The 23,244-nt window shown below is 55.0% G+C and overlaps 1 protein-coding gene across 1 annotated transcript; it reads left to right on the top strand.

Annotated features, from left to right (window-relative positions):
- Positions 1–393: 393 nt before the first annotated feature.
- Positions 394–22,526, top strand: N7500_003945 (AMP-dependent synthetase/ligase; the record flags this gene model as incomplete). Its single annotated transcript, XM_056675091.1, has 6 exons — positions 394–939; positions 1,031–1,753; positions 1,803–2,112; positions 2,166–4,381; positions 4,443–12,260; positions 12,324–22,526. The coding sequence occupies 6 exons, from the start codon at positions 394–396 to the stop codon at positions 22,524–22,526; spliced, it is 21,816 nt and encodes a 7,271-aa protein (XP_056535616.1).
- Between the last annotated feature and the right edge of the window lie 718 nt (positions 22,527–23,244).

Here is a 23,244-nt window from a genome sequence, read left to right as displayed (position 1 = left end):
TGATGCCAAGCGAGACTCCGGATGAGCGAAAGGCATTGTCCGATTCAGGCAAGCCTCCTCTAGTGACTGCCAGGTTGTGTGATAGCCCCCACACAACCTGATTGGTGGATTGTGGTCGGTTCCTGCACGAAAGTATGGGATCGTGAATGCCAAAAAGGTCGTGGGCATATCGCGAAGTAGTAATCTGTTCAAGAGCTAGCATCTCCCAGACTTTCTGACTGCGCAAGTCTCGTCCGTCATTCTGCCCTACACTCTCGCGCTGTCAGTGAAGCTTCGTTGTTGGACTACCTATCCCATCCAACAACTTTAAAATTCCTTCATCGCACACTGCACGGCTCCTATACGATCCGTATTAATCACTATTACATACACAAAAAGCACTTCTACTTCACCATGGGCGACTACGGCGAACATCCTTCCATGGACTTGGACCATGTTGAGTTGCCATTTGAGCTCAAAACAGGTACATCCCTGTTTCCCCTTTTGACTGACGGAATTATTCTAGATGATGAAAAGCTGGCCGTGCCACCAGTGGGTGGCAGGGTTCGCCATACACGAATTGCCCTGGAGTTGCGGTCCGACATCTCGTCTGCAGCCCTGACAGCCTTCTGCACGCCCCGCGGATTGACGCCAATGAGTGTGTTGAACGTCGCTTGGTCTTTGGTGCTCGCAGCGTACGCCGACACCGAGGCGGTCAATGTCCTGTTTGTTCGATACGTGGCCGGGGTGCCCTACGTCGGCTTGTCTGAAACCGTGATTGACGGCGGACGAACAATACAGCAGACCTTGGCGGAAGCTGAACAGCAGGTGCACACGAGCATGGCGGTGCCGTCAGCGACAAGCTTTTCCGAATTGCAGAAGCGGACGGCTGTGGAAGGCCATCCAGCATTCAACAGCGCAGTGCTTTTATCAGACAGCAATGCCCCAGAGTGGGAAGAGGTGCGTGCAATCTGAAGTCGGAATTTGGTAGTCCAGTCGGCGTCAGCAGATAGAATTGCAGTGAAAGAAGATTTTAAATTATTTAAAACAGACTGGAGATTACATTGCCATCCAGGCGACAGCAACCCCCGATCACCTGGGGATCTTTTTACAATTTCCCACCCATATGCTTCCCGCGGGACAGGCCCATCACTGCGCGACGACCCTGAGCCATGTGCTGGGAGAAATTATTCGGCAACCTGATCTCTCAATCGCCGAGGTCAGTATGATAAGTCCACAAGGGCTGCAGCAGGTCTCCCAATGGAATCAAACGGCGCCCGCTGTGGTCTCACGCTGTCTTCACAACCTCGTGGATGAGACAGCCCAGGCGCGACCTGACGCCATGGCTATCGAAGGAGCAGATGGTCATATGACCTACGGCGAGTTGCAAATGTATTCAAATCGCCTGGCGCAGCAGTTGGTTCAGCTTGGAATCGGCCCGGAGATATCAGTGCCATTATTCTTCGAGAAGTCGAAGTGGGCGATTGTTACCATGATTGCCGTCGTCAAGGCTGGTGGCGTCATCGTCAACCTGGATGCTAAACAGCCACAAACGCGCTTACGAGGACTGCTCGCTCAGCTGCAAGCCCCGTTAGTGCTGACCTCTGTCCAGTATGCTGGTCTCTGGGACAGCGAATTCCCTGTTGTGGCCGTCTCCGAAGATGCCCTCGAACAGCTACCGACGGCGACGGAGGCCCCCGTTGTCACTGTTACGCCGCAGAATGCCCTTTATATCATCTTTACCTCAGGCAGTACCGGTACTCCCAAGGGATGTGTAGTCGAACACGAGTCCTTCCTAACAGCCGCCGCACAACACGTGCAAGCCGGCCAAATCCTCCCCCTCCAGCCGGGTGCTGCAAATGACGCCTTACACATTCGACGTCAGCATGCTGGAAATATTTACCACGCTGACTACCGGCGCCTGTATTTGTTTCTGCGACGATGAACAGGCGGCCTTTGGGATTGCCCACATTGTCAATTACCTCCAGATCTCCTGGACATTCATGACGCCCTCTTTGGTGCGTATGATTGACCCGGCCTCGGTGCCTACCCTGAAGACGCTCGCCCTTGGTGGAGAAGGTCTGGGGCGCGTAGATGTGACAACATGGGCCGACAAGTTGCATCTGATCAACGGTGATTTTTCTTCCTTTGAGCAGAATTGAACTCTCCACTAACAACTTCCTTAGGTTATGGTCCCAGTGAATGCTCCGTCGCAGCGACCATCAACGAGCCATTGTCACTCACGTCTGATCCAGCTAACATTGGCGTTGGATACGGCGCTTTGTGCTGGGTGGTGCATCCCGACGATCATGACCGACTTGTTCCCATCGGTGCAGTTGGTGAACTCGTAATTCAGGGCCCCATTGTTGCGCGGGGCTATCTTCATGAGCCTGTCAAAACAGCCGCAGTCTTTTTAGACGAGGTTCCTGCCTTTTCTGCCCTCCTGCCCCGGTCGCCGCCGGCTTTCCGGCTGTATAAGACAGGAGACCTGGTTCGCCAGAACAGTGATGGTACTATCAACTTCATCGGCCGCAAAGATCGCCAAGTTAAGCTCAACGGACAACGCCTGGAGCTCGGCGAGATCGAACAGCGACTGTCGGAAAATTCCCACGTCCGACATTCCCTGGTTTTGCTGCCTAAAGAAGGTCCCTGTCAAGGTCGACTGGTTGGCATCCTATCGCTGCATGATTTCCCCTATAATGGTCCGCGTGACACCAGTGTCCATAGCTTACCTGTGGAGGAGTCACAGCTTGCGCGTCTCTTATTGCCAGAAATAACCGCACAACTGGCTGCACATCTCCCTGCATACATGGTACCAACCTTCTGGGTGGTACTGGCCGCACTGCCCTTCACAACATCAGGCAAAGTCCACGTCGTTTCAATGACACAATGGCTGCATGAGATGCCCGACGAGATCTACCGCGAGATTGCCGGTGTGAGTGATGATGCGCCGAAGACTTGTCTTTCGACCAATGTAGAATTGCAAATGCAGCAGATATGGGCAGAAGAAATGGGCATCCCTGCCGCAGAGCTCAAGACTAACCGATCTTTCATTGCCCTTGGCGGTGACTCCCTGACTGCCTTGAAGATCGTGGCCCGCTGCCGTAAGCAGCACCTGGTTGTTTCGGTCCCAGATGTCTTGCGCGCTCCTAACATCATTGAATTAGCCGCACGGGCAACTCAGGCGCCTGCAGACTCATCTCAAGAGGGAAAAGGGAATTCCGACAACAAGACCAATTCTGACCCGGCCCAACCGGCCGCGACCGTGGACAATACTCTTCTAGAAGCGGCAGGCTTGGCCAGTCGCAACCAGGTAGAGGATATCTACGGTTGCTCGCCCATGCAGGATGGCATTCTACTTAGTCAAGTCAAGTTCCCTGGCACCTACGAAGTCCGCCGGGTGCTGCGAGTGGAGTCCACCCGAGATGCATTCACCACTGTCGATCGTCTGCAAAAGGCCTGGCAGACAGTGGTAGATCGGCACCAGATGCTTCGAACGATCTTCGTCGACACAGCTGGTCGTTTCCAACAGATTGTGCTTAAGCAAGCTCCGGCCTGCATTCAGATTCACGAACTCTTGGACGAGCACGATGAGGACGTTGTTATCAAGTTTCTTCAAGCCCTGCCTTTACCAGCATACCAGCCTGCGCAGCCTCAGCATCGTTTGACCATTTGCCGTGCGGCTGGTGATAATGTCTTTGTTAAAGTAGAGATCAACCACGCCTTGGTCGACGGAGGCTCTACTGAGGTTATCCTCCACGAACTTTCGCAGGCCTTCGATGACCACTCCTTCTCGGCGCCGCCCGCACTATTCAGCGACTACATCAATTTTATTCATGCGCCGGAGACTGCCAGCAAATCACTCAAATACTGGACAAAATATTTGGACGGTGTGCAGCCGACCATTGTACCCTTGTATCCAGCAGAGGGCAGCCCCAAGCAGATCCGTTCCGTGCCGGTGCCATTCACAGATGCCTCTGCACTGTCTCGATTTTCCGAGAACCACGGACTCACTTTAGCAAACGTGCTGCAGACAGCCTGGGCATTGGTTTTGCATACCTACACGGGAGCCGAAGATGTCTGCTTTGGTTACATTGCCGCAGGCAGAGATGTTCCAGTTGTGGGCATTGAGCACGCGGTGGGAGCTTTTATCAACATGTTGGTGTGCCGCGTACGGCTAGCTCAGCAAGACACTGTCCTCGACACTGTTGCTTCGATGCAAAATGAGTATTTAGATGCTCTGCCTTATCAACATACGTCACTGGCCCAGATCCAGCACAATTTGGACCTTTCGGGCATGCCTCTTTTCAACAGCATTGTATCAGTACAAAGAGATGTATCTGACCAGCCGTATGGAGAGTCACTATCGTTCCGGCCCCTTGAAGAAGATGATCCAACAGATGTAAGTGTTCATTCGCGTTGGTTGTATGGTGGTTCACAACTTCTCTGCTAACAGATACTAGTTTGATCTTGCCGTCGCCATTCATGTTGGCAAAGAAACTGTCAAGATTGATATCGGTTACTGGTCTTCGCTGCTATCGGATGGCGATGCGACCAATCTGGCGAACACATTTGCGGGTGCCATTTCGAGCGTCCTCATGCATGCTCAGTCTCCTCCCACCGCAATCGACCTTTTTACCGAGCAAGATCGCCACCAGATCTTCAGTTGGAACCATACGGAACCTGTCGCTGCACTCGGCGTTGTGCATGAGTACTTCTACGCCCAGGTATTGCAGCGGCCAGACGCACAGGCGGTCTGTGCTTGGGACGGAGAATACACCTACGCCGAGCTAAACCATCTGTCGGAGAAGCTGGCGTACCACCTGGCTGACCTCGGGGCGGGTCCTGAGGTACTCATTCCTCACTGCTTCGCGAAGTCTAAACTGGCTACAGTCACCATGTTAGCCATCATGAAGTCCGGCAGTGCTGGCGTGGGATTGAGTGCAGCCCATCCCCGAACCCGAATTCAGGATATCGTTGAGAATTGCGCATCACACATCGCGGTCGTGGCAGCGCAACACGTACCTGTTGTAGAGGGCCTCATTGATCACATCGTGATCATCGATGAAGCCTTCTTAGCCCAGCTGCCGGATCCGCAACCGAATGCGCAGTTGCCCCAGGCACAGCCCTGCCACCCGGCATTTGTGTCTTTCACATCCGGCAGTACTGGCAAGCCTAAGGGCATTGTACTCGAGCACCGCTCTCTGATCACTAGTATTCTCGCCCACGGGACTGAATGGGGATGCGACCCGTCTGCCCGCGTTCTTCAATTTTCGGCCTACGCTTTCGACGCCAGTGTATCAGACACATTTACCACGCTTGTAGGTGGTGGAACGGTCTGCATTCCCCACGAGAAAGACAGAGTCGATGATCTCGCTGGTGCCATCAATCGACTACGCGTCAACTGGGCATTCCTGACTCCCCGCGTGCTGAGTCTGCTGTCCCCCGAGACGGTGCCTAACCTGCGCAAGGTCATCCTGGGAGGGGAGGCCATCTCACGAGAGGACATTTCCCGGTGGACAGAGGCTATCGACATTCGCATTGTCTATGGTCCAACGGAGTGCACCATCTACAGTATGGGAACCGACCCGCTCACCGCGGCCAGTGATCCCGCAAATCTGGGCCACGCCGTCGGTACGCGGCTGTGGGTGACGCACCCAGAAAACACCAATAAACTCATGCCTGTGGGTTGCACTGGAGAGCTCATTATAGAAGGGCCCCTAGTGACACGGGGCTATCTCAACGAGCCCGCCAAGACGGAAGGGGCCTACTTGGAAGACCCTATGTGGCTGCCCAAGAAAGCAACAGGGGAGCCACGGCGTTTCTACAAAACCAGTGATCTGGTACGATACTACCCAGATGGACAGCTGCGGTTTATTGGTCGCAAGGACACTCAAATCAAACTCCGCGGGCAGCGGGTGGAGCTAGGCGAGATTGAACACGCCATCCTCGCGAGCATGCCGGGAGCACTACACATCACTGTTGACTCCGTCGAGCTGCCAACACAAACGCTTGTGGCATTCCTCTATCTCGATGCCCCGTCTGTGGACAAAGGACCGCTCCTCGTGCCTTTGGCTTCCGACGTCACCGAACAGCTGCGCACCTTGGAAAAGAACCTGGCTGAGACACTTCCAAGCTACATGGTGCCCAGCCTGTTCATTCCCATCTCCCACATCCCCATGACCATCTCAGGAAAGGTCGACCGCATTGCCTTGCGCCGCGCTGTCCAATGTCTCTCCGCCGAGCAGTTGGAGATGTATGCGCTAGCGCAAGGTGCTAAAGCTGCACCGCAGAGTCCGCAAGAGCAGCGCTTGCGAGACCTTTGGGCCAAGGTTTTGCGCAAAGACCCCGAGTCCGTGGGTCGCCACGATAGTTTCTTCCGCTTGGGCGGAGACTCCATTGGCGCTATGAAGCTGGTGGCAGCCACAAGGCACGCCGGCTTCGTGCTCAGCGTGGCCGACATTTTCGGGCATCCCGAACTATTCGACATGGCTGAGTGTGTCGGACTTCCTAAAGTTGTGGAGCCAGCCATTTACGCTCCCTTCTCTTTGCTGCCGAATGATCCTATCCAGCGGGAAGGCTTGCTGGCCGATGCAGCCAGACAGTGCTCGGTTTCGAGCGACGCAATCGAAGACGTGTATCCTGCTACTCCTCTTCAAGAAGGTGTGTTTCTCATGTCAACAACCCACAATGGTGCATATGTTGCCCCCACAGCCTTCCGCTTGCCCGCCGGTTTCGATGTGGCACGCTTCCAGAAGGCCTGGCAGGTGCTCGTCAATACCCATCCCATTCTGCGCACACGGTTGGTCACCATCGATGCGACCTCGCATCAGGTGGTCTTGACCCCGTCCGCCTCCTGCATACAGTGGGAGAAAGCGCCATCTAGCAGCGATTACCTGGCGCGTATTCAGGCGCTGTCGGTGGTTGCAGGTGCGCCACTGAGTCATTACGCACTCATTTCGGAGGGAGAGTCTACAGTTTTTATCTGGACTTCACATCATGCCTTGTTTGACGGCTGGACCGTTGAACTGCTGTTAGATCAACTGGCGCAGCTTTACACACAAGATTTATTACCCACCATAACTCCATCTTATGCCCAATTCGTCCAATTCATCCAGAACTCCGACCAGAATGCTTCCCGCATTTTCTGGGCATCACTTGTGCCCAAAGAGCCTCCGGCTACTTTCCCTCGCTTGCCCTCAGCAGCTTATCGGCCGGCTGCCAAGGTAACCTGCTACCGCACAATCTCGGCTGCTGTTCCGCAAGGATCAAATTTAACCCTCGCCATCCTGCTGCGGGCGGCGTGGTCTATTGTGCTCGCGCGTTATATGGACGCGGAAGATGTATTGTATGGTCTGACTCTGTCTGGTAGAGATGTGCCAGTTCCAGGCATTGAGCACGTGGTGGGTCCAACTATTACGACACTGCCCATCAATGTCCATCTGGATGGCGAAATGCCGGTCCAGACATTCTTGCAGCAGCAGCAGGACCAGAATATCGAGATGATGCGTCACCAGCATGCAGGATTGCAAATGATACGTCGAATTAGTCCGGCCGCGGCCGCGGCCACGGAATTTACCAATTTGTTTGTCGTGCAGCCTCAGACGAACGAGGCGAAGGGGCTCACCGAGTTGGTCAAAGTTCCCACTGATATGACCCGCTTTGATCCGTATGCATTGGTAGTTGAGTGCAATCTGGCAGACAAACAGGTGCATCTCGAAGCTCGCTTCGACGATGCTGTCCTGTGTAAAGATCAGACACAGCGCCTTCTTGGTCATTTCGAACACGTCCTCGGCCAACTCACACAGCTGGAACCCAGTCGTCTTCTCCGGGATATTGACGTATTCAGTCGCGAAGATGAACAACAAATATGGGAATGGAATGAGGTTCCCCCCAAATCTGAAAATAAGTGTGTGCATGATGAGATCGCCAAGCAGGCCCAGCTTCGGCCGGATCATACTGCCATCGACGCATGGGATGGATCGCTCAACTACGGCGAGCTCGAACAAAAATCATCGCAACTGGCCCACTGGCTTTCGGCCAACTTCTCAATTCAGCCAGAGTCACTTGTACCACTGTGCTTCGAAAAGTCCCGGTGGACAATTGTCACCATGCTGGCGGTAGTGAAATGCGGCGGAGGCTGCGTGATGCTGAATCCGGATCATCCCATCTCACGTTTGGAGGGAGTGATTGCGGACACAGCCTCATCGGTGGTGTTGGCCTCGCCGGAGCTCGCTGGACTATTTACTTCAGTGAACACCACAGTGGTTACTATCAGTGAAGCCCTGATCACTGACCTGTTAGAGCCCACAGAAACGTTTCTGTCACTACCATCCATTCAGCCTACAAATCCGATTTTCGTCATTTTCACCTCTGGTAGTAGTGGAAAGCCCAAGGGTATCATAGTGCAGCACAATAGTGTGTGTACTGTGGCTATCCAGCATGGTGAGGGCCTTGGTTTCACTGGCTCCGATCAACGTGTGCTGCAGTTTGCCTCGTTCAGTTTCGATGTCAGCATGGGAGAGGTCTTTATCACGCTCATGAAAGGCAGTACACTCTGCATTCCAACAGAGCACGACCGCATTAACGATCTGGCGGCCACCATCAACCGCATGCGAATCACCTGGACATTCATGGCGCCCACGGTGGCGGCCTTGCTCGATCCCCACGACGTGCCCGACCTGCAAACACTCGTTTTAGGAGGAGAAGCAGTCTCACAGAGCTTGGTAGATCAATGGGGGAGCCAGGTTAATTTGATCGACTCGTATGGGCCAGCAGAATGCACTATCTGGGCCTCGCATGCCAACCCGAGCGCCACCGTATCGCCAGCAAACATCGGCCGTGGAGTTGGTTGTCGGTACTGGGTGGTGGATACCCAGGACCATAACCGATTGGCTCCCATTGGTTGTGTGGGAGAGCTACTCATTGAAGGTCCTATTGTCTCGCGTGGCTATCTCAATGAGCCAGATAAGACAACGGCCGCGTTTATTGAGAATCCGGCCTGGCTCCACGGTAAGGAAGAACCACAATACAAGTTCTACTGCACCGGCGACTTGGTGCGATACAACGCGGATGGCACACTCAACATCGCTGGACGGAAAGACAGTCAGGTCAAACACCATGGCCAGCGCATTGAACTGGGCGAGATTGAGTTCCACCTGCGCTCCCGTTCTCAGGTTGAAGCCGGCATGGTCATGTTGCCCAAAACTGGTCCCTGTCAGGGCAAACTAGTGGCTGTGATCGCGCTGAGAGATTTGCAACCCGTTGCGATTGAGGGAGATCGCGTTGCGCTTATTCCTGACGCTCTCCGGCCCCAAGCACAGCCGCAGATCGAGCAGGTGCAGGAAGAGCTAGGCACAGCGCTGCCACCCTACATGGTCCCAAATATCTGGCTTGTCCTGGACACTATTCCATTGACAGCATCTCGCAAGGTCAACCGGATGCCAATCTCGCGCTGGGTGGCCAACATGTCCGATGGGACCTACCGCACTGTAGTGAACATTACAGCGCCAACTGTGTGTCTACCAACAACGGAGCTGGAGAAGCAGATGGCGAAGGTTTGGAGCCATGTTCTCAACTTGCCCGTCGAATCCATAGGTATGAATCGTTCCTTCCTTAGTCTGGGCGGAGACTCGATCACGGCCATGCAGGTTGTCTCACGCTGCCGCGCAAACGATATCGAGCTTAGCGTTCAGGATATTTTACAAGCGAAGTCTCTCGCCGCCGTTACCGCCCGCGCCATCACCGCCACGCAATGTGCTGTGCTTCGCGAGGAGCAGTATGATGTGCCCTTTGAACTGTCTCCAATCCAACAATTGTACTTCGAAGAGGTGGCTCGGGGTGAGGGGGAGCAGAATCACCACTACAACCAAAGTGTTTTGATGCGTGCGACACGTTCTATTTCGCACTCAGATCTCTCTCGGGCTATTACGCAGCTGGTGGTCAGCCATGCGATGCTGCGAGCCCGATTCAGCCAGCAGGCTGATGGTCAATGGGTTCAGCTGGTGCAGAGCCCAGCCCACGATTCAGCCCCGGTGGTCAGCCACCAAGTGGCCAATCGTGCGGCGATGATGGAGATTGTTAGGGCTTCTCAGCGCCGTATCAATATCGAGCATGGTCCAATCTTCGTGGTCGACAATTTCATGCTGCCAGACCGGCATGGACAATTTATATCATTCATCGCACACCACCTGGTCGTCGATGTAGTATCATGGCACATTATTCTAAGCCAATTGGAGTTGCTGCTACTCTCCCCTGGCTCTCAGAGCCCATCCAGAATGCCGTATCAAAACTGGGTCCAGGAACAGCGTCAGTATTCTGAACGCCTAACGACCTCATCTGACCTGCCAATTGCCCTCCCTGCGCCGAACTTGGAATACTGGGGCTTGAAGCGGCTGCCGACGTGGGAGGGTGGTGAGGAGCTGCAGTTCACACTTGATGCAGCAACTACTGCTCTCCTGCTGACCACTGCCAACACGGCGCTCCGCACTGAGCCGATCGACTTGCTTATTGCTGCCCTACAGCAATCATTCGTGGAGTCGTTCCCCGATCGCACAATGCCTGCTATCTTCAGCGAAAGCCACGGTCGAGAACCGTGGGAACCTTCAATTGATATCTCCGAAACAGTCGGGTGGTTCACTACTTTCTGCCCCATCTACCGGCGCGTGCGCCATCATGAGAGCATCAAGCATACAGTCAAGCGCACTAAGGATGCGCGTCGCGCTTTCAAGGACAATGGCTTTGCGTACAACACTCGTCGCCATTTCAATGCTGACAGCCGCGAGAAATTCGCACATCACCGCATTATGGAGATATGCTTTAATTACCTAGGTCAGTCACAGCATACCGAGCGCGAGGAGGCTCTATTACAGGAAGAGCCGCTACTAGCAGGTGATATCATCAAAAATATCGGGGATACGATGGGCCGGCTCGCTGTCTTCGATATCGGTGCTGCCGTCTCCCGGGGACGTCTCACCGTCTCGTTCTTCTTCAACAGCAGCATCCACCATCAGGATCGAATCCGACAATGGGTGCAGAGGTACAAGACGACTCTTTCTTCTGCGTTGACCGAGCTCGCGGCTAGTGACGTCGAATACTCCATCAGCGATTTCCCACTCCTACAAATCGATTACCAAGACCTGACGACGCTGACCACGACGACTCTTCCCAACATTGGCCTCTCACAGTCTGCGATCGAAGACATATATCCTTGTTCGCCAATTCAGCAAGGCATTCTCATCAGTCAAGCTCGTGAACCTGGAACTTACGAGGTGCGCCAGCTCTTTGAGATTGTTCCGCGTGCTGGTATTAGCCCCGTGGATGTGCCACGCCTGCTGCAGGCCTGGCAACGCACTGTGGATCGCCATCCCCTGCTTCGCACCGTCTTCATCGAGTCACTGAACGGTGCTGGGGGTTACGACCAACTGGTACTTCGCTCCCACGCACCGCAGGTTCAGCGACTTGTCTATCAAGGCACTGATGGCGATGTGGTACCATTCATTCGGCGACAGGCCGCCCCAGACTACCACCAGCCAGTCCCCGCACATCGACTGACCATCTGTGAAGCCTCTGGGGTAATTTACTGCCAACTGGAGGTAAGCCACGCGCTTATCGATGGTACCTCCATGGCACTCCTCGTCCGTGATTTCATTTCGGCTTATGAGAACACCCTTCCTACCACTCCCGGTCCGCTCTATAGAGACTACATGGCCTACATTGCCTCGCGGTCACCAGAAGATGCCCTGGCGTACTGGACCGCACGGCTGGCTGATCTGGAGCCCTGCCACTTCCCTAACTTGCAGCCCACTGAGTTGCCCGCGGCTGCTTTCCAGTCACAGACTATTCACATCGACGCAGATGGCCAACTCCAAAGATTCTGTGAGTCCGAGGACCTCACACTCAGCAATTTGTTCCAGGCGGCTTGGGGTCTCGTTCTGCGTGCATACACAGGCAGATCAGATGTCTGCTTCGGATACATGGCCTCTGGTCGCGATATTCCAATGGAGGGCATCTATGACGCCATTGGGCCATTTATCAACCTCCTGGTATGCCGACTGCATGTCGGCGATGCAGTGTCAGTGCGCGACCTGCTTCAGGCAGTCCGGTCCGATTACATGGATAGTCTGCCCCATCAGCAGACTTCTTTAGCCTCGATCCAGCACGCCTTGGGTAAAAGTGAGGCAGCTTTGTTCAACACCATTCTCTCACTCCAGCGCGAGCCGGTGGATGGTCCAACGCCACAAGTAGAGTTCCAGATTGTCGATCAAGTTGATCCAACAGAGGTAAGTTGATCTAGTCTTGGCGTCACCCTCTCCTTCCACATTGTGCTAACCGCTGCTCTGCAGTATGATGTCGATCTCAACATTACCACTGGCTTGGCCTTGGGCGTGGAGATTCATCTCAGCTACCGCACATCCATGCTTAATAGAACTCAGGCCGACAGCCTGCTGCAGAATTTCACCAACGTGCTGCTCGCCATCACCACCAGCTCGGACCAGCTTCTATCGAACTTGAATATGACCTACCCGGGAATAAGTACTTTGCCAGAGCTGTCCCCCGAACCTACACCAACGGCTGTTGAAGCTACAGTGTTGGAGCTCATCGTCAAACACAGAGAGCAGCATCCCATGTCTATCGCGGTGCAATCCACAGATGGCCAGGTCAAACTCACGTATCACGAACTTGATCGTATGACAAGTGCTCTGGCCAGTGACTTGCAGGGTCTGGCCGTGCAACCGGGAGACACAGTTCTTCTCAGCTTCGCGCGCTCGGCCTGGGCTCTAGTGGCTATGCTGGCTGTCCTCAAGGTGGGCGCGACCTCGCTCTTCCTGGACCCGCTGGCCAGCTCCGACAGTCGACAGGAGACGTTTTCGGCTGCGCGAGCCAGTGTAGTCTTGTGTGGCATGGAGCATGCTACCGATTTCGATGAGGCATCTCTCATTCCGGTAATTGTAGATGCGGGTGCGATGGCCGTTTGGGACGATGCGTCCGCGGTCTTCGCGCCGCCGAACTGCTTGTCTCCTGATACAGTAGCGGTAGCCATTCAAGACGGCGCAGACTGGGCACTTCTGACGCATCGCACGGTCAGTACTGTCGCCTCACTGCTAGGACCAGTGGCTGGGCTCGGCGCCGATGCTCGGGTGCTGCAGTTCAGCGCTGCAACCTCGCCTTTATACATAGTTGAGACGCTGTATTCCTTGATCAACGGCAGTACAATCATCGTTCCCGCAGAGGGTGCCAGCTTTTCTGAGGCCATCTGCAGCTCCCAGTCCAATTGGGCCATTACAACTTCCACTGAGGCCGCTCTAACCTATCCGGCTCAAGTGCCATCTCTGCAGACTCTGCTGGTGGCTGAGGAAGAGATTTCCCCTGCTTTGCTCGCAAAATGGTGCGACATCAGGTTAATTGATCCACACGAATTGATTCAACCGCCGATTTGGCTATCGCTCTCTGGCTCTCCAGCTGGCAGTGTGACTCTGCAGCTCCTTCCTGCGTCGAATCTCGGGCGGATGTGGATCCGCTGCCCGTTCAATCCTGCAGCACTGGCGTCGGCGGATTGTGTTGGAGAGGTTCTGGTCGACGGTCCAGTGGTGCCCCGGGGCTATCTCCGGGGCCGCAAAGATCGACTTCTGGATGCCCCGTGGCTACCTGGCACTCCCTTATGCCGTACAGGTGACCTCGGCCGATGGACATCAGAGCACCAGCTGTCCTTAGTGCAGCATCTCGGGCTCACCAGCGAAACCTCGTCGAGTCTAGCCCTCCTTGAACAGCAGGTGCAATCAACTCTCCCAATTACACAGCACGCGGTACTTTCCATCCTCCGCCGTGGATCCATTGAAGAAGTAGCTATGTTCCATGTCGAGTGTGACCAAAAGATTCAGGCGAACCCAGCCATGCTGGTGATGTCAGACGTGAAGCGACAACAGTTCATGTCGTTGATATCATCGCTCAAGGAACATGCGCCTGAGGCTGTGCCGCCCGCTTTTGTCTTCCCACTTAACGGCCTGGCTCTGACGGCGGATCACAATGTCCACCGCGGGGCCTTGGATCGGTTGGTAGCTGGCCTCTCGCAGTCGGAGCTGGAGTCCTACCGTCTTGTTTCTGCAAAGACGACCGCCCACTTCACGGCCAACGAGCTGCTCCTCCGCGATCTCTGGGCAGAGGTCTTGGGTCTGCCAGATCGTAGTGCTCTTCGTCCTACTGACACTTTCTTCCGGTTGGGAGGAGATTCTATTGGAGCCATGCGTATCATCGCCGCTGCCAGAAATCAAGGTTTGGCACTGACGATGAATGGAATCTTCCAGCACCCCACTTTGGCCGGTATGGCTCAAGAATTGCGCCTTCTGGCTCCGCATGAAGATCGACCGTTGAAGCCGTTCTCTCTGCTCCCTAATGCACAAGATTCTGCGCTTCTCATCTCTGAAGCCGCGCAGAAGTGCCAGGTCGACCCCACGGCAATCGAGGATATATACCCCTGTACGCCGCTCCAGGAGGGACTTATGGTTTTGACCAGCCAAGATCCCACGGCCTACGTGGTCCAGGAAGTTTTTCAATTGCCAAAAAATGTCGACATGTCGCGTTTCCAGGCATCCTGGGCAGCAGTCGTCGCCCGCAGCACCATTCTGCGCACCCGGATCATTGCCACTGCTGACGGTGCCTTCCAGATATTGCTGCGGAACCCCATTGTGTGGGGAACGGGATCTGATCTGACAACATTCCTGGCCCAAGACGCGGCCGAGTCCATGACCTACGGCCGGCCCCTGGCGCGCTTCACGGTCTTGGAGGGTTCAGGCCTCCGATACTTTGTCTGGACTGCGCACCACGCAGTCTACGACGGTCTGACCATGTCCATCTTGGCCAAGCAGGTCTCTGCGGAATATAACGAAGAGATTGCGTTGCCTGAAGTCCCCTACAATCGGTTCATTGACTATATACAAAGCATCAGTCCGGCCTCGGCCACTGAATTCTGGACAGCGCAGTGTGCAACTCCGGCTGCAACCTTCCCACTCCTGCCCACGCGCAGTTACCAGGTGTCTCCAAATCAGGTCCAGACGCACCTGGTTCCTGTGACCCGCAACCCGTCTGACATCACGCTCCCGACTGTGCTGCGTGCAGCCTGGGCGGTTGTGCTGTCGCATCTGACAGACTCGGAGCATGTGAGCTTCGGAGCTACGCTGTCCGGTCGAAACGCCGCTTTGGCCGGAATCAACCAGGTGCTGGGTCCGACAATTGCCACAGTCCCCATCCACGTCCATGTTCGCGAGGGCCAGTCGCCGGCTCATTTTCTCCGGGCCGTGCATATGCAGTCCATCGACATGATTCCCTTTGAGCATACTGGGCTGCAAATCATCCGACGCATGGGTGAGCAGGCTCGTGAGGCTGTCGAATTCCAGAATTTGCTCCTCATTCAGCCTGGAAGCGCGCCGATGGATGAGTCCGACTTCTTGGGTCTGACACCTGTCACATTGGAGAGCCAACAGGCCGACCCGTACCCCCTGACAGTGGAATGTAACCTGCGAGAAGGCTGCGTGGAGATCAAGGCACAATTCGATAGTTGCCTCATCTCGGTAAGCGAGATGGACATGATACTCAAGCAATATGCGCGCACCATTCAGCGATTCCAAGCTGTGCTGGTCACCACCACCGAGGACACCGCGGATGATTCTATGGACCCGGTAGGTCCTATCAGCAACGAGGATTTAGACCAGATTCTTTCTTGGAACGCTGATCGCCCATCTTTCATTGATTCGTCCGTTCACGAGCAGTTTGAGGAGCAGGTACGTCTGCAACCTGATGCGCCAGCCGTCTCCTCGTTCGATGTCAAGCTCACCTATCGTGAACTAAATGTTCTGGTGGATCGGCTGGCAAATGAGTTGCTCGCACGCGGCGTTGAGCCAGAGATGAACATCCCTCTTTGCTTCAACAAATGCTCATGGACCATTGTCGCCATGTTTGCCGTCATGAAGGTCGGAGGAGTGGGCTGCATGCTCAACCCAGAGCATCCCAGCAGTCGTATCCAGCTGCTACTAGACGACCTAGATGCCAGTTTGGTCCTTTGCGATCCAGGATCCTCAACCATGCTTTCGACACTGCTTCCTCCCAAGGGCGTGCTCCCAGTTGATGGTGCATACCTACAGATGCTACCCCCATCGGCGCCTCCAGGACTCCGCGTCCGGCCAGACAACGCTGCTTTCGTGGTCTATACCTCAGGTAGTACTGGTAAGCCCAAGGGTAGCATCCTGGAGCACCGCTCCCTTGTCACCGGCTTACGGGCTCACTGTGCTGCCATGGGCATCGGCCCAGGCACACGCACCTTCCAGTTTGCCGCCTACACCTTCGATGTCTGCTTCGAGGAAATTATAGGCTCTCTGATGCTGGGAGCCTGTGTATGTGTGCCCAGTGAGACAGAGCGTATGAATTCTCTGGCCGATGCGATGGCCCGATACCAGGTAACCTGGACAGAACTTACTCCCACCGTCGCCAACCTGCTGCTTCCTAGCAGCATTCCATCGCTAAAGACGCTGGCTCTGAGCGGCGAATCTCTCACGAAAGAGGTTATCCAGCGCTGGGCTGGTGCGGTACAAATCATCAACACTTATGGGCCGAGTGAATGCTGTGTCTCATCTACTTGCAACGTGAACACTGCCACGCTCCGTGACCCCAGTAACATTGGGCGCGGCCTGGGTTGCACCACCTGGATCGTCGATCCCGGAAACGTGGATCGGCTAGTATCCATCGGCGCCGCCGGCGAACTTCTGATTGAGGGACCCATCGTTGCCCGAGGCTATCTGAACGAGCCGGCCAAAACGGCAGCCGCTTTCATCTCCGCACCAACCTGGTGGCCCGAATCCTACCAGTGTGGACGCATCTACCGCACTGGCGATCTGGTCAAATACAATTCCGATGGTACCATCAAGTTTATCGGCCGTAAAGATACCCAGGTCAAATTACATGGTCAGCGTATCGAGCTAGGCGAAATCGAGCATCGCATCCGCGGCGCATTCACGAACGATTCCCAACAGGTGGCTGTTGAGGTTCTAAGTCCCACTACGCGGAGCGGGCTCAAGATCCTAACTGCATTCATTTGTGAAAGCGATGCCGTCTCAGAAGATGTTGAGAATCTCTTGCTACCGCTGGGGGATGGACGGCCGGAACGCTTCCTTGCGTTGCAAGCCCGCCTGTTGGTGGACCTGCCTCGCCATATGGTGCCGCAACTTTTCATCCCCGTCTCACACATGCCACTGTCACCGTCGCGCAAGTTAGAACGCAAGAGCTTGCGCATGGTAGGTAACGGGCTCACGCCCGAGCAGCTGGGCGCATATGCCCTCACGCAGGTGGCAAAGACGGCGCCCACCACAACTATGGAGAAGGCGTTGGCGGGCATTTGGGCCCATGTGTTGGGCGTCGGTGCTCCTGGTGTGGAGGACCACTTCTTCCACCTAGGTGGAGACTCCATTGCTGCCATGAAGGCCGTGGCCGCGGCCACCAAGGCAGGCCTGCCGCTCAGTGTTGCCGATATTATGGACTTCCCGACGCTAGGCGCTATGGCCGCAGCGATGGATTGCGCTTCTGATATGCAGGCGCTAGAAAGCACGGCGCCAGTGCCCTTCAGCCTCGTGCCCCCCAATCACCTCTCCGACGTGATGACTCAGGCGATGGCTCAATGTGCGGTCCTGGACGATGCAATTGAGGACATCTATCCATGCACTCCATCTCAGGAGGCGTTGATGGCACTTACGGCGCGTGACGAAACCGCATACGTCTCGCGTGCCGTCTACCGGTTACCTCTCAATCTGGATGTCGACAGATACCAACAGGCATGGGAGCTTCTGGCCCGCCGTCAGACCATCATGCGCACGCGCATCATCTACTCCAGTATTGCCACCCAATCCTTCCAGGTAGTAATGCACGAAGTCGAAGCGTGGCAGTTGGGCGACTCAGTGGAGGCGTATCTCGCCGCCGATAAAATGACACCCATGCACCACGGCCAGGCACTAATGCGCTTTGCCCTCCTTCCCGGCACCACCCAGGATCCACGACCCTCTCTTGTGCACACAGCTCATCATGCCGTATATGACGGCTGGAGTGAAGCAGCCATGTTTGACGAAGCCGAGGCCATTTATCGCCATGGCCTAGCAGCCTTGCCGCCCGTAGTTCCTTACAACAAGTTTATTCACTACCTCAACAGCGTTGATGCTACCGCGCGTGATAGCTTCTGGCGTACGCAGCTGGATGGTGATCTGCCCGCTCCATTCCCCCCTCCTCCCCTTGCTGCAACGGCGTCATCCCTAATTCCTCGTCCCAATCGCTCGCAGTCTTACGCAATTTCCCTTCCACTTCGCTCTTCTACCTCTTCCTTCCCCTTCAGCGCCCCTACCATTCTCAAAGCCGCATGGGCCCTCCTGTTGCAGCGCTACACGCTCTCTGAAGATGTCATTTTCGGCCATGTGCTATCGGGCCGCACGGTGCCTCTCCGGGGCGTGGCCGACATGATGGGCCCGACCATCGCAACTGTCCCAGTGCGCGTTCGGCTTATCAAAGACGAAGACATCGACACCTTCCTGCGTCGCATTCATGATCAGGCCCGGGCCATGACACCCTTCGAGCAAGTCGGGCTTCAGCATATCCGTCGGCTGCTGCCTGCCTCAGAGTCGATCGACGTCGGTCATCTCTTCTTTGTTCAGCCTCCTCTCGACGCTCCCGCTGCGGATCTCGGCCTTGAGGCTATCACAGATGCTGACTTAAACTTTCTCACTTATCCATTGATCGTGGAATGCCAGCTGGGCACGAACGCCGATCTGAATGTCGAAGTAAAATATGACGACGCCCGCATTGCCCAAGCCCAGATGAGCTGGCTTCTGAAGCACTTTGAGCATCTGCTTCAACAGCTATGTCAACTGCCATGCAAAACTCCTCTTTCTGATCTGACGCTGACAGGGCCGTCTGATTTGGCCCAGCTGCGCCGGTGGATGGGACCCCCCGTGGAACCGGTTACCTCCACTCTGCATGATAAGATATGTGCCCAAACCCGCGCCTATCCGGATCGGTCTGCCGTTGAGGCTTGGGATGGTCATCTCACTTACGGGGAGCTCGACCACCTCTCATCGCAGTTCGCTCAAGTCCTCGTCGATCTCAATCTGCCCCATGGCGATTCAGTCGGCTTGGTTTTCGACAAGTCCTGCTGGGCTGTTGTGGCACTTCTCGCCGTGCTCAAGGCTGGCGGAGTTTGCGTTCATCTAGATCACCAGCATCCGCCTGCACGACTCAAAGAGATTTCCATCGACACAAGATTGCAGTACATTCTTACCGCACCCCCTCATGCGGGCATAGGGGCGATGCTGGCAGTGGACCATGTGCTAGTCGTGGATTCCACCACGGCGTGCAAGCTGCCTAGCAGTCCCACAACTGTCCAACCGCTACCGGTCGTTGACGCCACATCGCCAGCCTACCTGACCTTCACCTCAGGGAGTACCGGTAAACCCAAATCGGTGGTGATTGACCACTGCGCTATCCATACCAGCATCATCGCCTTCAGCTCAGCGCTAAACCTTACCCCCAACTCGCGGGTGCTGCAGTATGCCGCGTACACCTTCGACATTAGTTATGCCGAGATTTTCGCGCCGTTGGTTCTTGGTGCGACGGTTTGTATAATCTCAGAGCAGGACCGACTCAACGACATAGCAGGTGCCATTGGTCGCCTCGGTGCCAATTGGGCCTGTCTCACACCTACTGTCGCCAATCTTGTCCAGCCTTCAATGGTACCATCGCTGAAGACGCTCGTTCTCAGCGGTGAATGTCCCACAGAGGAAAATCTTCGCACCTGGGTTGGCCACGTGCCCACCCTGATAAATGCCTATGGCCCCAGCGAAGCCTCAGTCTGGTGTGCTGCCGGTCCCTTCAAGCGGCCGGATGATCGCTGTACCAACATCGGTCTGCCTGTCGGTTGTCGCCTGTGGATCGCCGAGCCTGATAATCTGCATCGCTTAGCGCCGCTGGGCTGCGTGGGCGAGCTGCTTATCGAGGGTCCCATTCTGTCCCGAGGATACAAAAAAAACGAGCAGGCCAGTAACGCCGCTTTCCGTCGCGATCTTGCATGGATGACTGAGCCGCAGCTTCGGTCTGAATGCTCGCTTGTCTACCGTACTGGCGATCTTGCGCGCTACTTCCCTGACGGTACCATTGAATATCACGGCCGCGCAGATACTCAGGTCAAGGTTTACGGTCGTCGCATCGAGCCGCGCGAGATCGAGCACCACATGCGTACTCTGCTGCCTGGCTACTCCACCATGGTGGACAGCGTGACCCTCGCCAGTCGCAATGGCCAGAAGGTTCTGGTGGCTTATATTTACCAGGAGTCTGGCCCCGTGTCTGACAGGGAGCTGGGAGCGATTGCGCGGGCCCTTACGCCAGAGCTTCAACAAACACTGATTAAACTTCAAGCGGCGCTGCGTGCGATGCTGCCGCCCTACATGCTGCCGGCACTTTTCATCCCTCTGCAACTTCTCCCGACAAATGCATCTGGCAAAACAGGCCGCAAGCTGCTGGGCCGTGCCATAAACACTTTGTCGGACGCCCAGCTGCAAGCCTATGCCCTCCAGGATGGTGTAATCAAGCGCCCGCTTGAGACTCCAATGGAGCGCAGGTTGGCTGGTCTCTGGGCCGAAGCTCTCGCTGTCGACGTCTCGACTATTGGCGCCGATGACACCTTCTTTGGCCTCGGTGGGGATTCCATTGTTGCCATGAAATTGGCCAGTCTCGCTCGCAATTCGCAACTCAATTTAACTGTCGCCGATCTCTTCAATCACCCAATTCTGGCAAATCTAGCCGCCTATCTAAGTACCCAAATGCCACCCACCCCGGGCACCGAGACGCCACCACTGGCGCCCAAGTTGACGACTGCGACAGCTCCCGTGCTGGATCTGGCTCTGGCTGAGGTTCTGGCACCGCGGATAGGTGTTGTTCCTGGCGCGATCGCTGCTATTCAGCATACAACGGACTTCCAGGATGTCGCACTGGTCGGCCATCTGAGCGAGTCCCGCTGGATGCTGAACTGGTTTTATTTCGATGGTCAGGGTGCTCCTGACATCGAACGCCTCCGTCAGGCCTGTTACTTCTTGGTTCAGCACTTTGACATTCTCCGTACGGTCTTCGCACCTCACGCAGGCCACTTCTGGCAGGTGGTTCTGCACAAGTTGCAGCCCTGCTTCGACGTTGAGACTACCGCCGACCTCGCTGCCTTCACTCAAAGCTTGTACGATAAGGGCATCGCCAACGATTTCCAGCTGTCCGAGCCATATGTACGGTTTGTACTAGCCGTGCATCCAAACGGTCAATCACACCGTCTGCTGATGCGCCTGTCACACGCGCAATATGACGGTGTGTCTTTGCCAACCCTCTGGGAGTCCCTTCAGCGTGCCTACCAAGGCCAAAGTCAGCGTTTTACTCCCTCCTTTACGCGATTCCTCCAAGACACTACTCCAGCAGATCTTACTGCTGCACGCTCACACTGGCGCAAACTTTTAGCCGGTTCACCAGAGACCCGCTTTGTCTTGCACAACAAGCCCAGCCTGCGCGACGACGCCACGGAGCGCGTGTTGCATGTTACCCGCCACCACGTTCCAGTGGTTTCGCTCCCCCAGTATGGTATCACGACAGCCACAGTCCTCAAATCTGCTTGGGCGGTGCTGCTAGCACGCCTGACTGACTCTACCGATGTCGTCTTCGGACACACAATCGCGAATCGCTCTGCCGCGACATTGGCTAGCATTGACACTGTCGTAGGTCCTTGTTTGAATGTAGTGCCAGTTCGCGCACGCTTGGATGCACGTCAAACAGTGCTCGAACTTCTTTTAGCACAGCAGCAGCAACAGGTAGCAAACTTATCTCATGAGTTCCTTGGCTTCCGTCAAATCATACGTGACTGCACGGACTGGCAGCGCTGGTCTCACTTCAGCAGTGTGGTGCAGCATCAAAATATCGAGCCGGACCGTGCGTTGCAGCTAGACCAGGACAATGCCACCGCACTCTATGAGCCTGGTTTCATGGGCGCTGATCTCGACCTCACGGATGTTTCAGTGTTGTCGACTCCCACGGGCGATGGCTACGTTGACCTAGATCTTCTCACCTCATCGGCAGTCATGACGCCGTTCGCGGCGGAGTTGCTGATTGAGCAGTTAGGCAGTCTGCTGCGCTTGTGGGCAGCCCTGCCAGTGGAAAAGATGCCCGTTTACGAAAAGGGGGAGTCGCCGGCTCTGCTCCCTCTACACAGAAGAGAAGAGCGCCCAGTTGACGAATTGCTTGAGAAGAGCCCTCTGCCGACTCCGAACTCCAACGTCCGGGCGGCGGTGCAGCAGGCGTGGCGTACCATCCTTCCCATTGATTCTCGGATTGATGATGACAAGGTAGACTTCTTTGAGGCGGGAGGAGATCTGGTACACATGGCCCTGCTGCTCTGTGAGTTGCAAGCTCAAGGTCTTGGTGGTGCTGTGCGCCTAGAGACACTAGTGAAGCATTCTTCCCTGGATTCCATGGTGCGGGTGCTCCAGTGAATGTGGCTCTGCGTTGATTACCTCACTTTGTCTTTATTATTTGGCTAATTGGTGTCGTTTCTTTCGTCCCTTGTTTTTGGATTTTCAGCTTACTGCAGTAAACTTTGTTCTGTTCAGTTTAAATTCTTGACTTTTTGCGTTGTATATGAATTACAAATCGTTTTTGGCTTTTTTTTTCATAGCATAGCACACTCATAAAATTCTTTTTCATCTGTCATTTTCGGATTTGTTTGGCATACCAGCCACGTTCGCCAATACGAGCCTGCATCAATCAGTACATCTCACCCCACTGTTCCTTTGACCACTTTCGATCTTAGGTAAACTTACTCTTGAAGACTATGCCTTGATGCAGTAGCTACTCAGTGAAGTCCGTAGATGGCTTTAATATGTACAAGTGCTACCATGGGAAGAAGGTAGTAGCCCAAAGCGACCTCGAGCCGGGTTCCAGCTGAGGGGGACTAGAACGGACTTGGCAGGGACTAGAAAAAGGTTAACCTACTTTCTAGTAGACTGCGACATTGCCTGTCCACGATGGGCGGTGGGCTATTTGGATTTCCGAATGCCCGTCCCATAACGCCTAAGGCCTATAGGCATATTCATCCTAGGTATACCCACTATACCTACTGTGATATAAAGTCACCTAAAATAGATATATAACTCACTGGCTTTGTATAGTAAATAACTATTAACACCTATTTTACTAACTCTATGTAAAATC

Source organism: Penicillium coprophilum, assembly GCF_028826855.1.
Source record: "Penicillium coprophilum strain IBT 35676 chromosome Unknown utg000002l_segment0_segment1, whole genome shotgun sequence".
Taxonomy (NCBI): domain Eukaryota; kingdom Fungi; phylum Ascomycota; class Eurotiomycetes; order Eurotiales; family Aspergillaceae; genus Penicillium; species Penicillium coprophilum.
The sequence above is the reverse complement of the archived record's forward strand: the minus strand, read 5'-3'. Positions and strand labels throughout refer to the sequence as shown.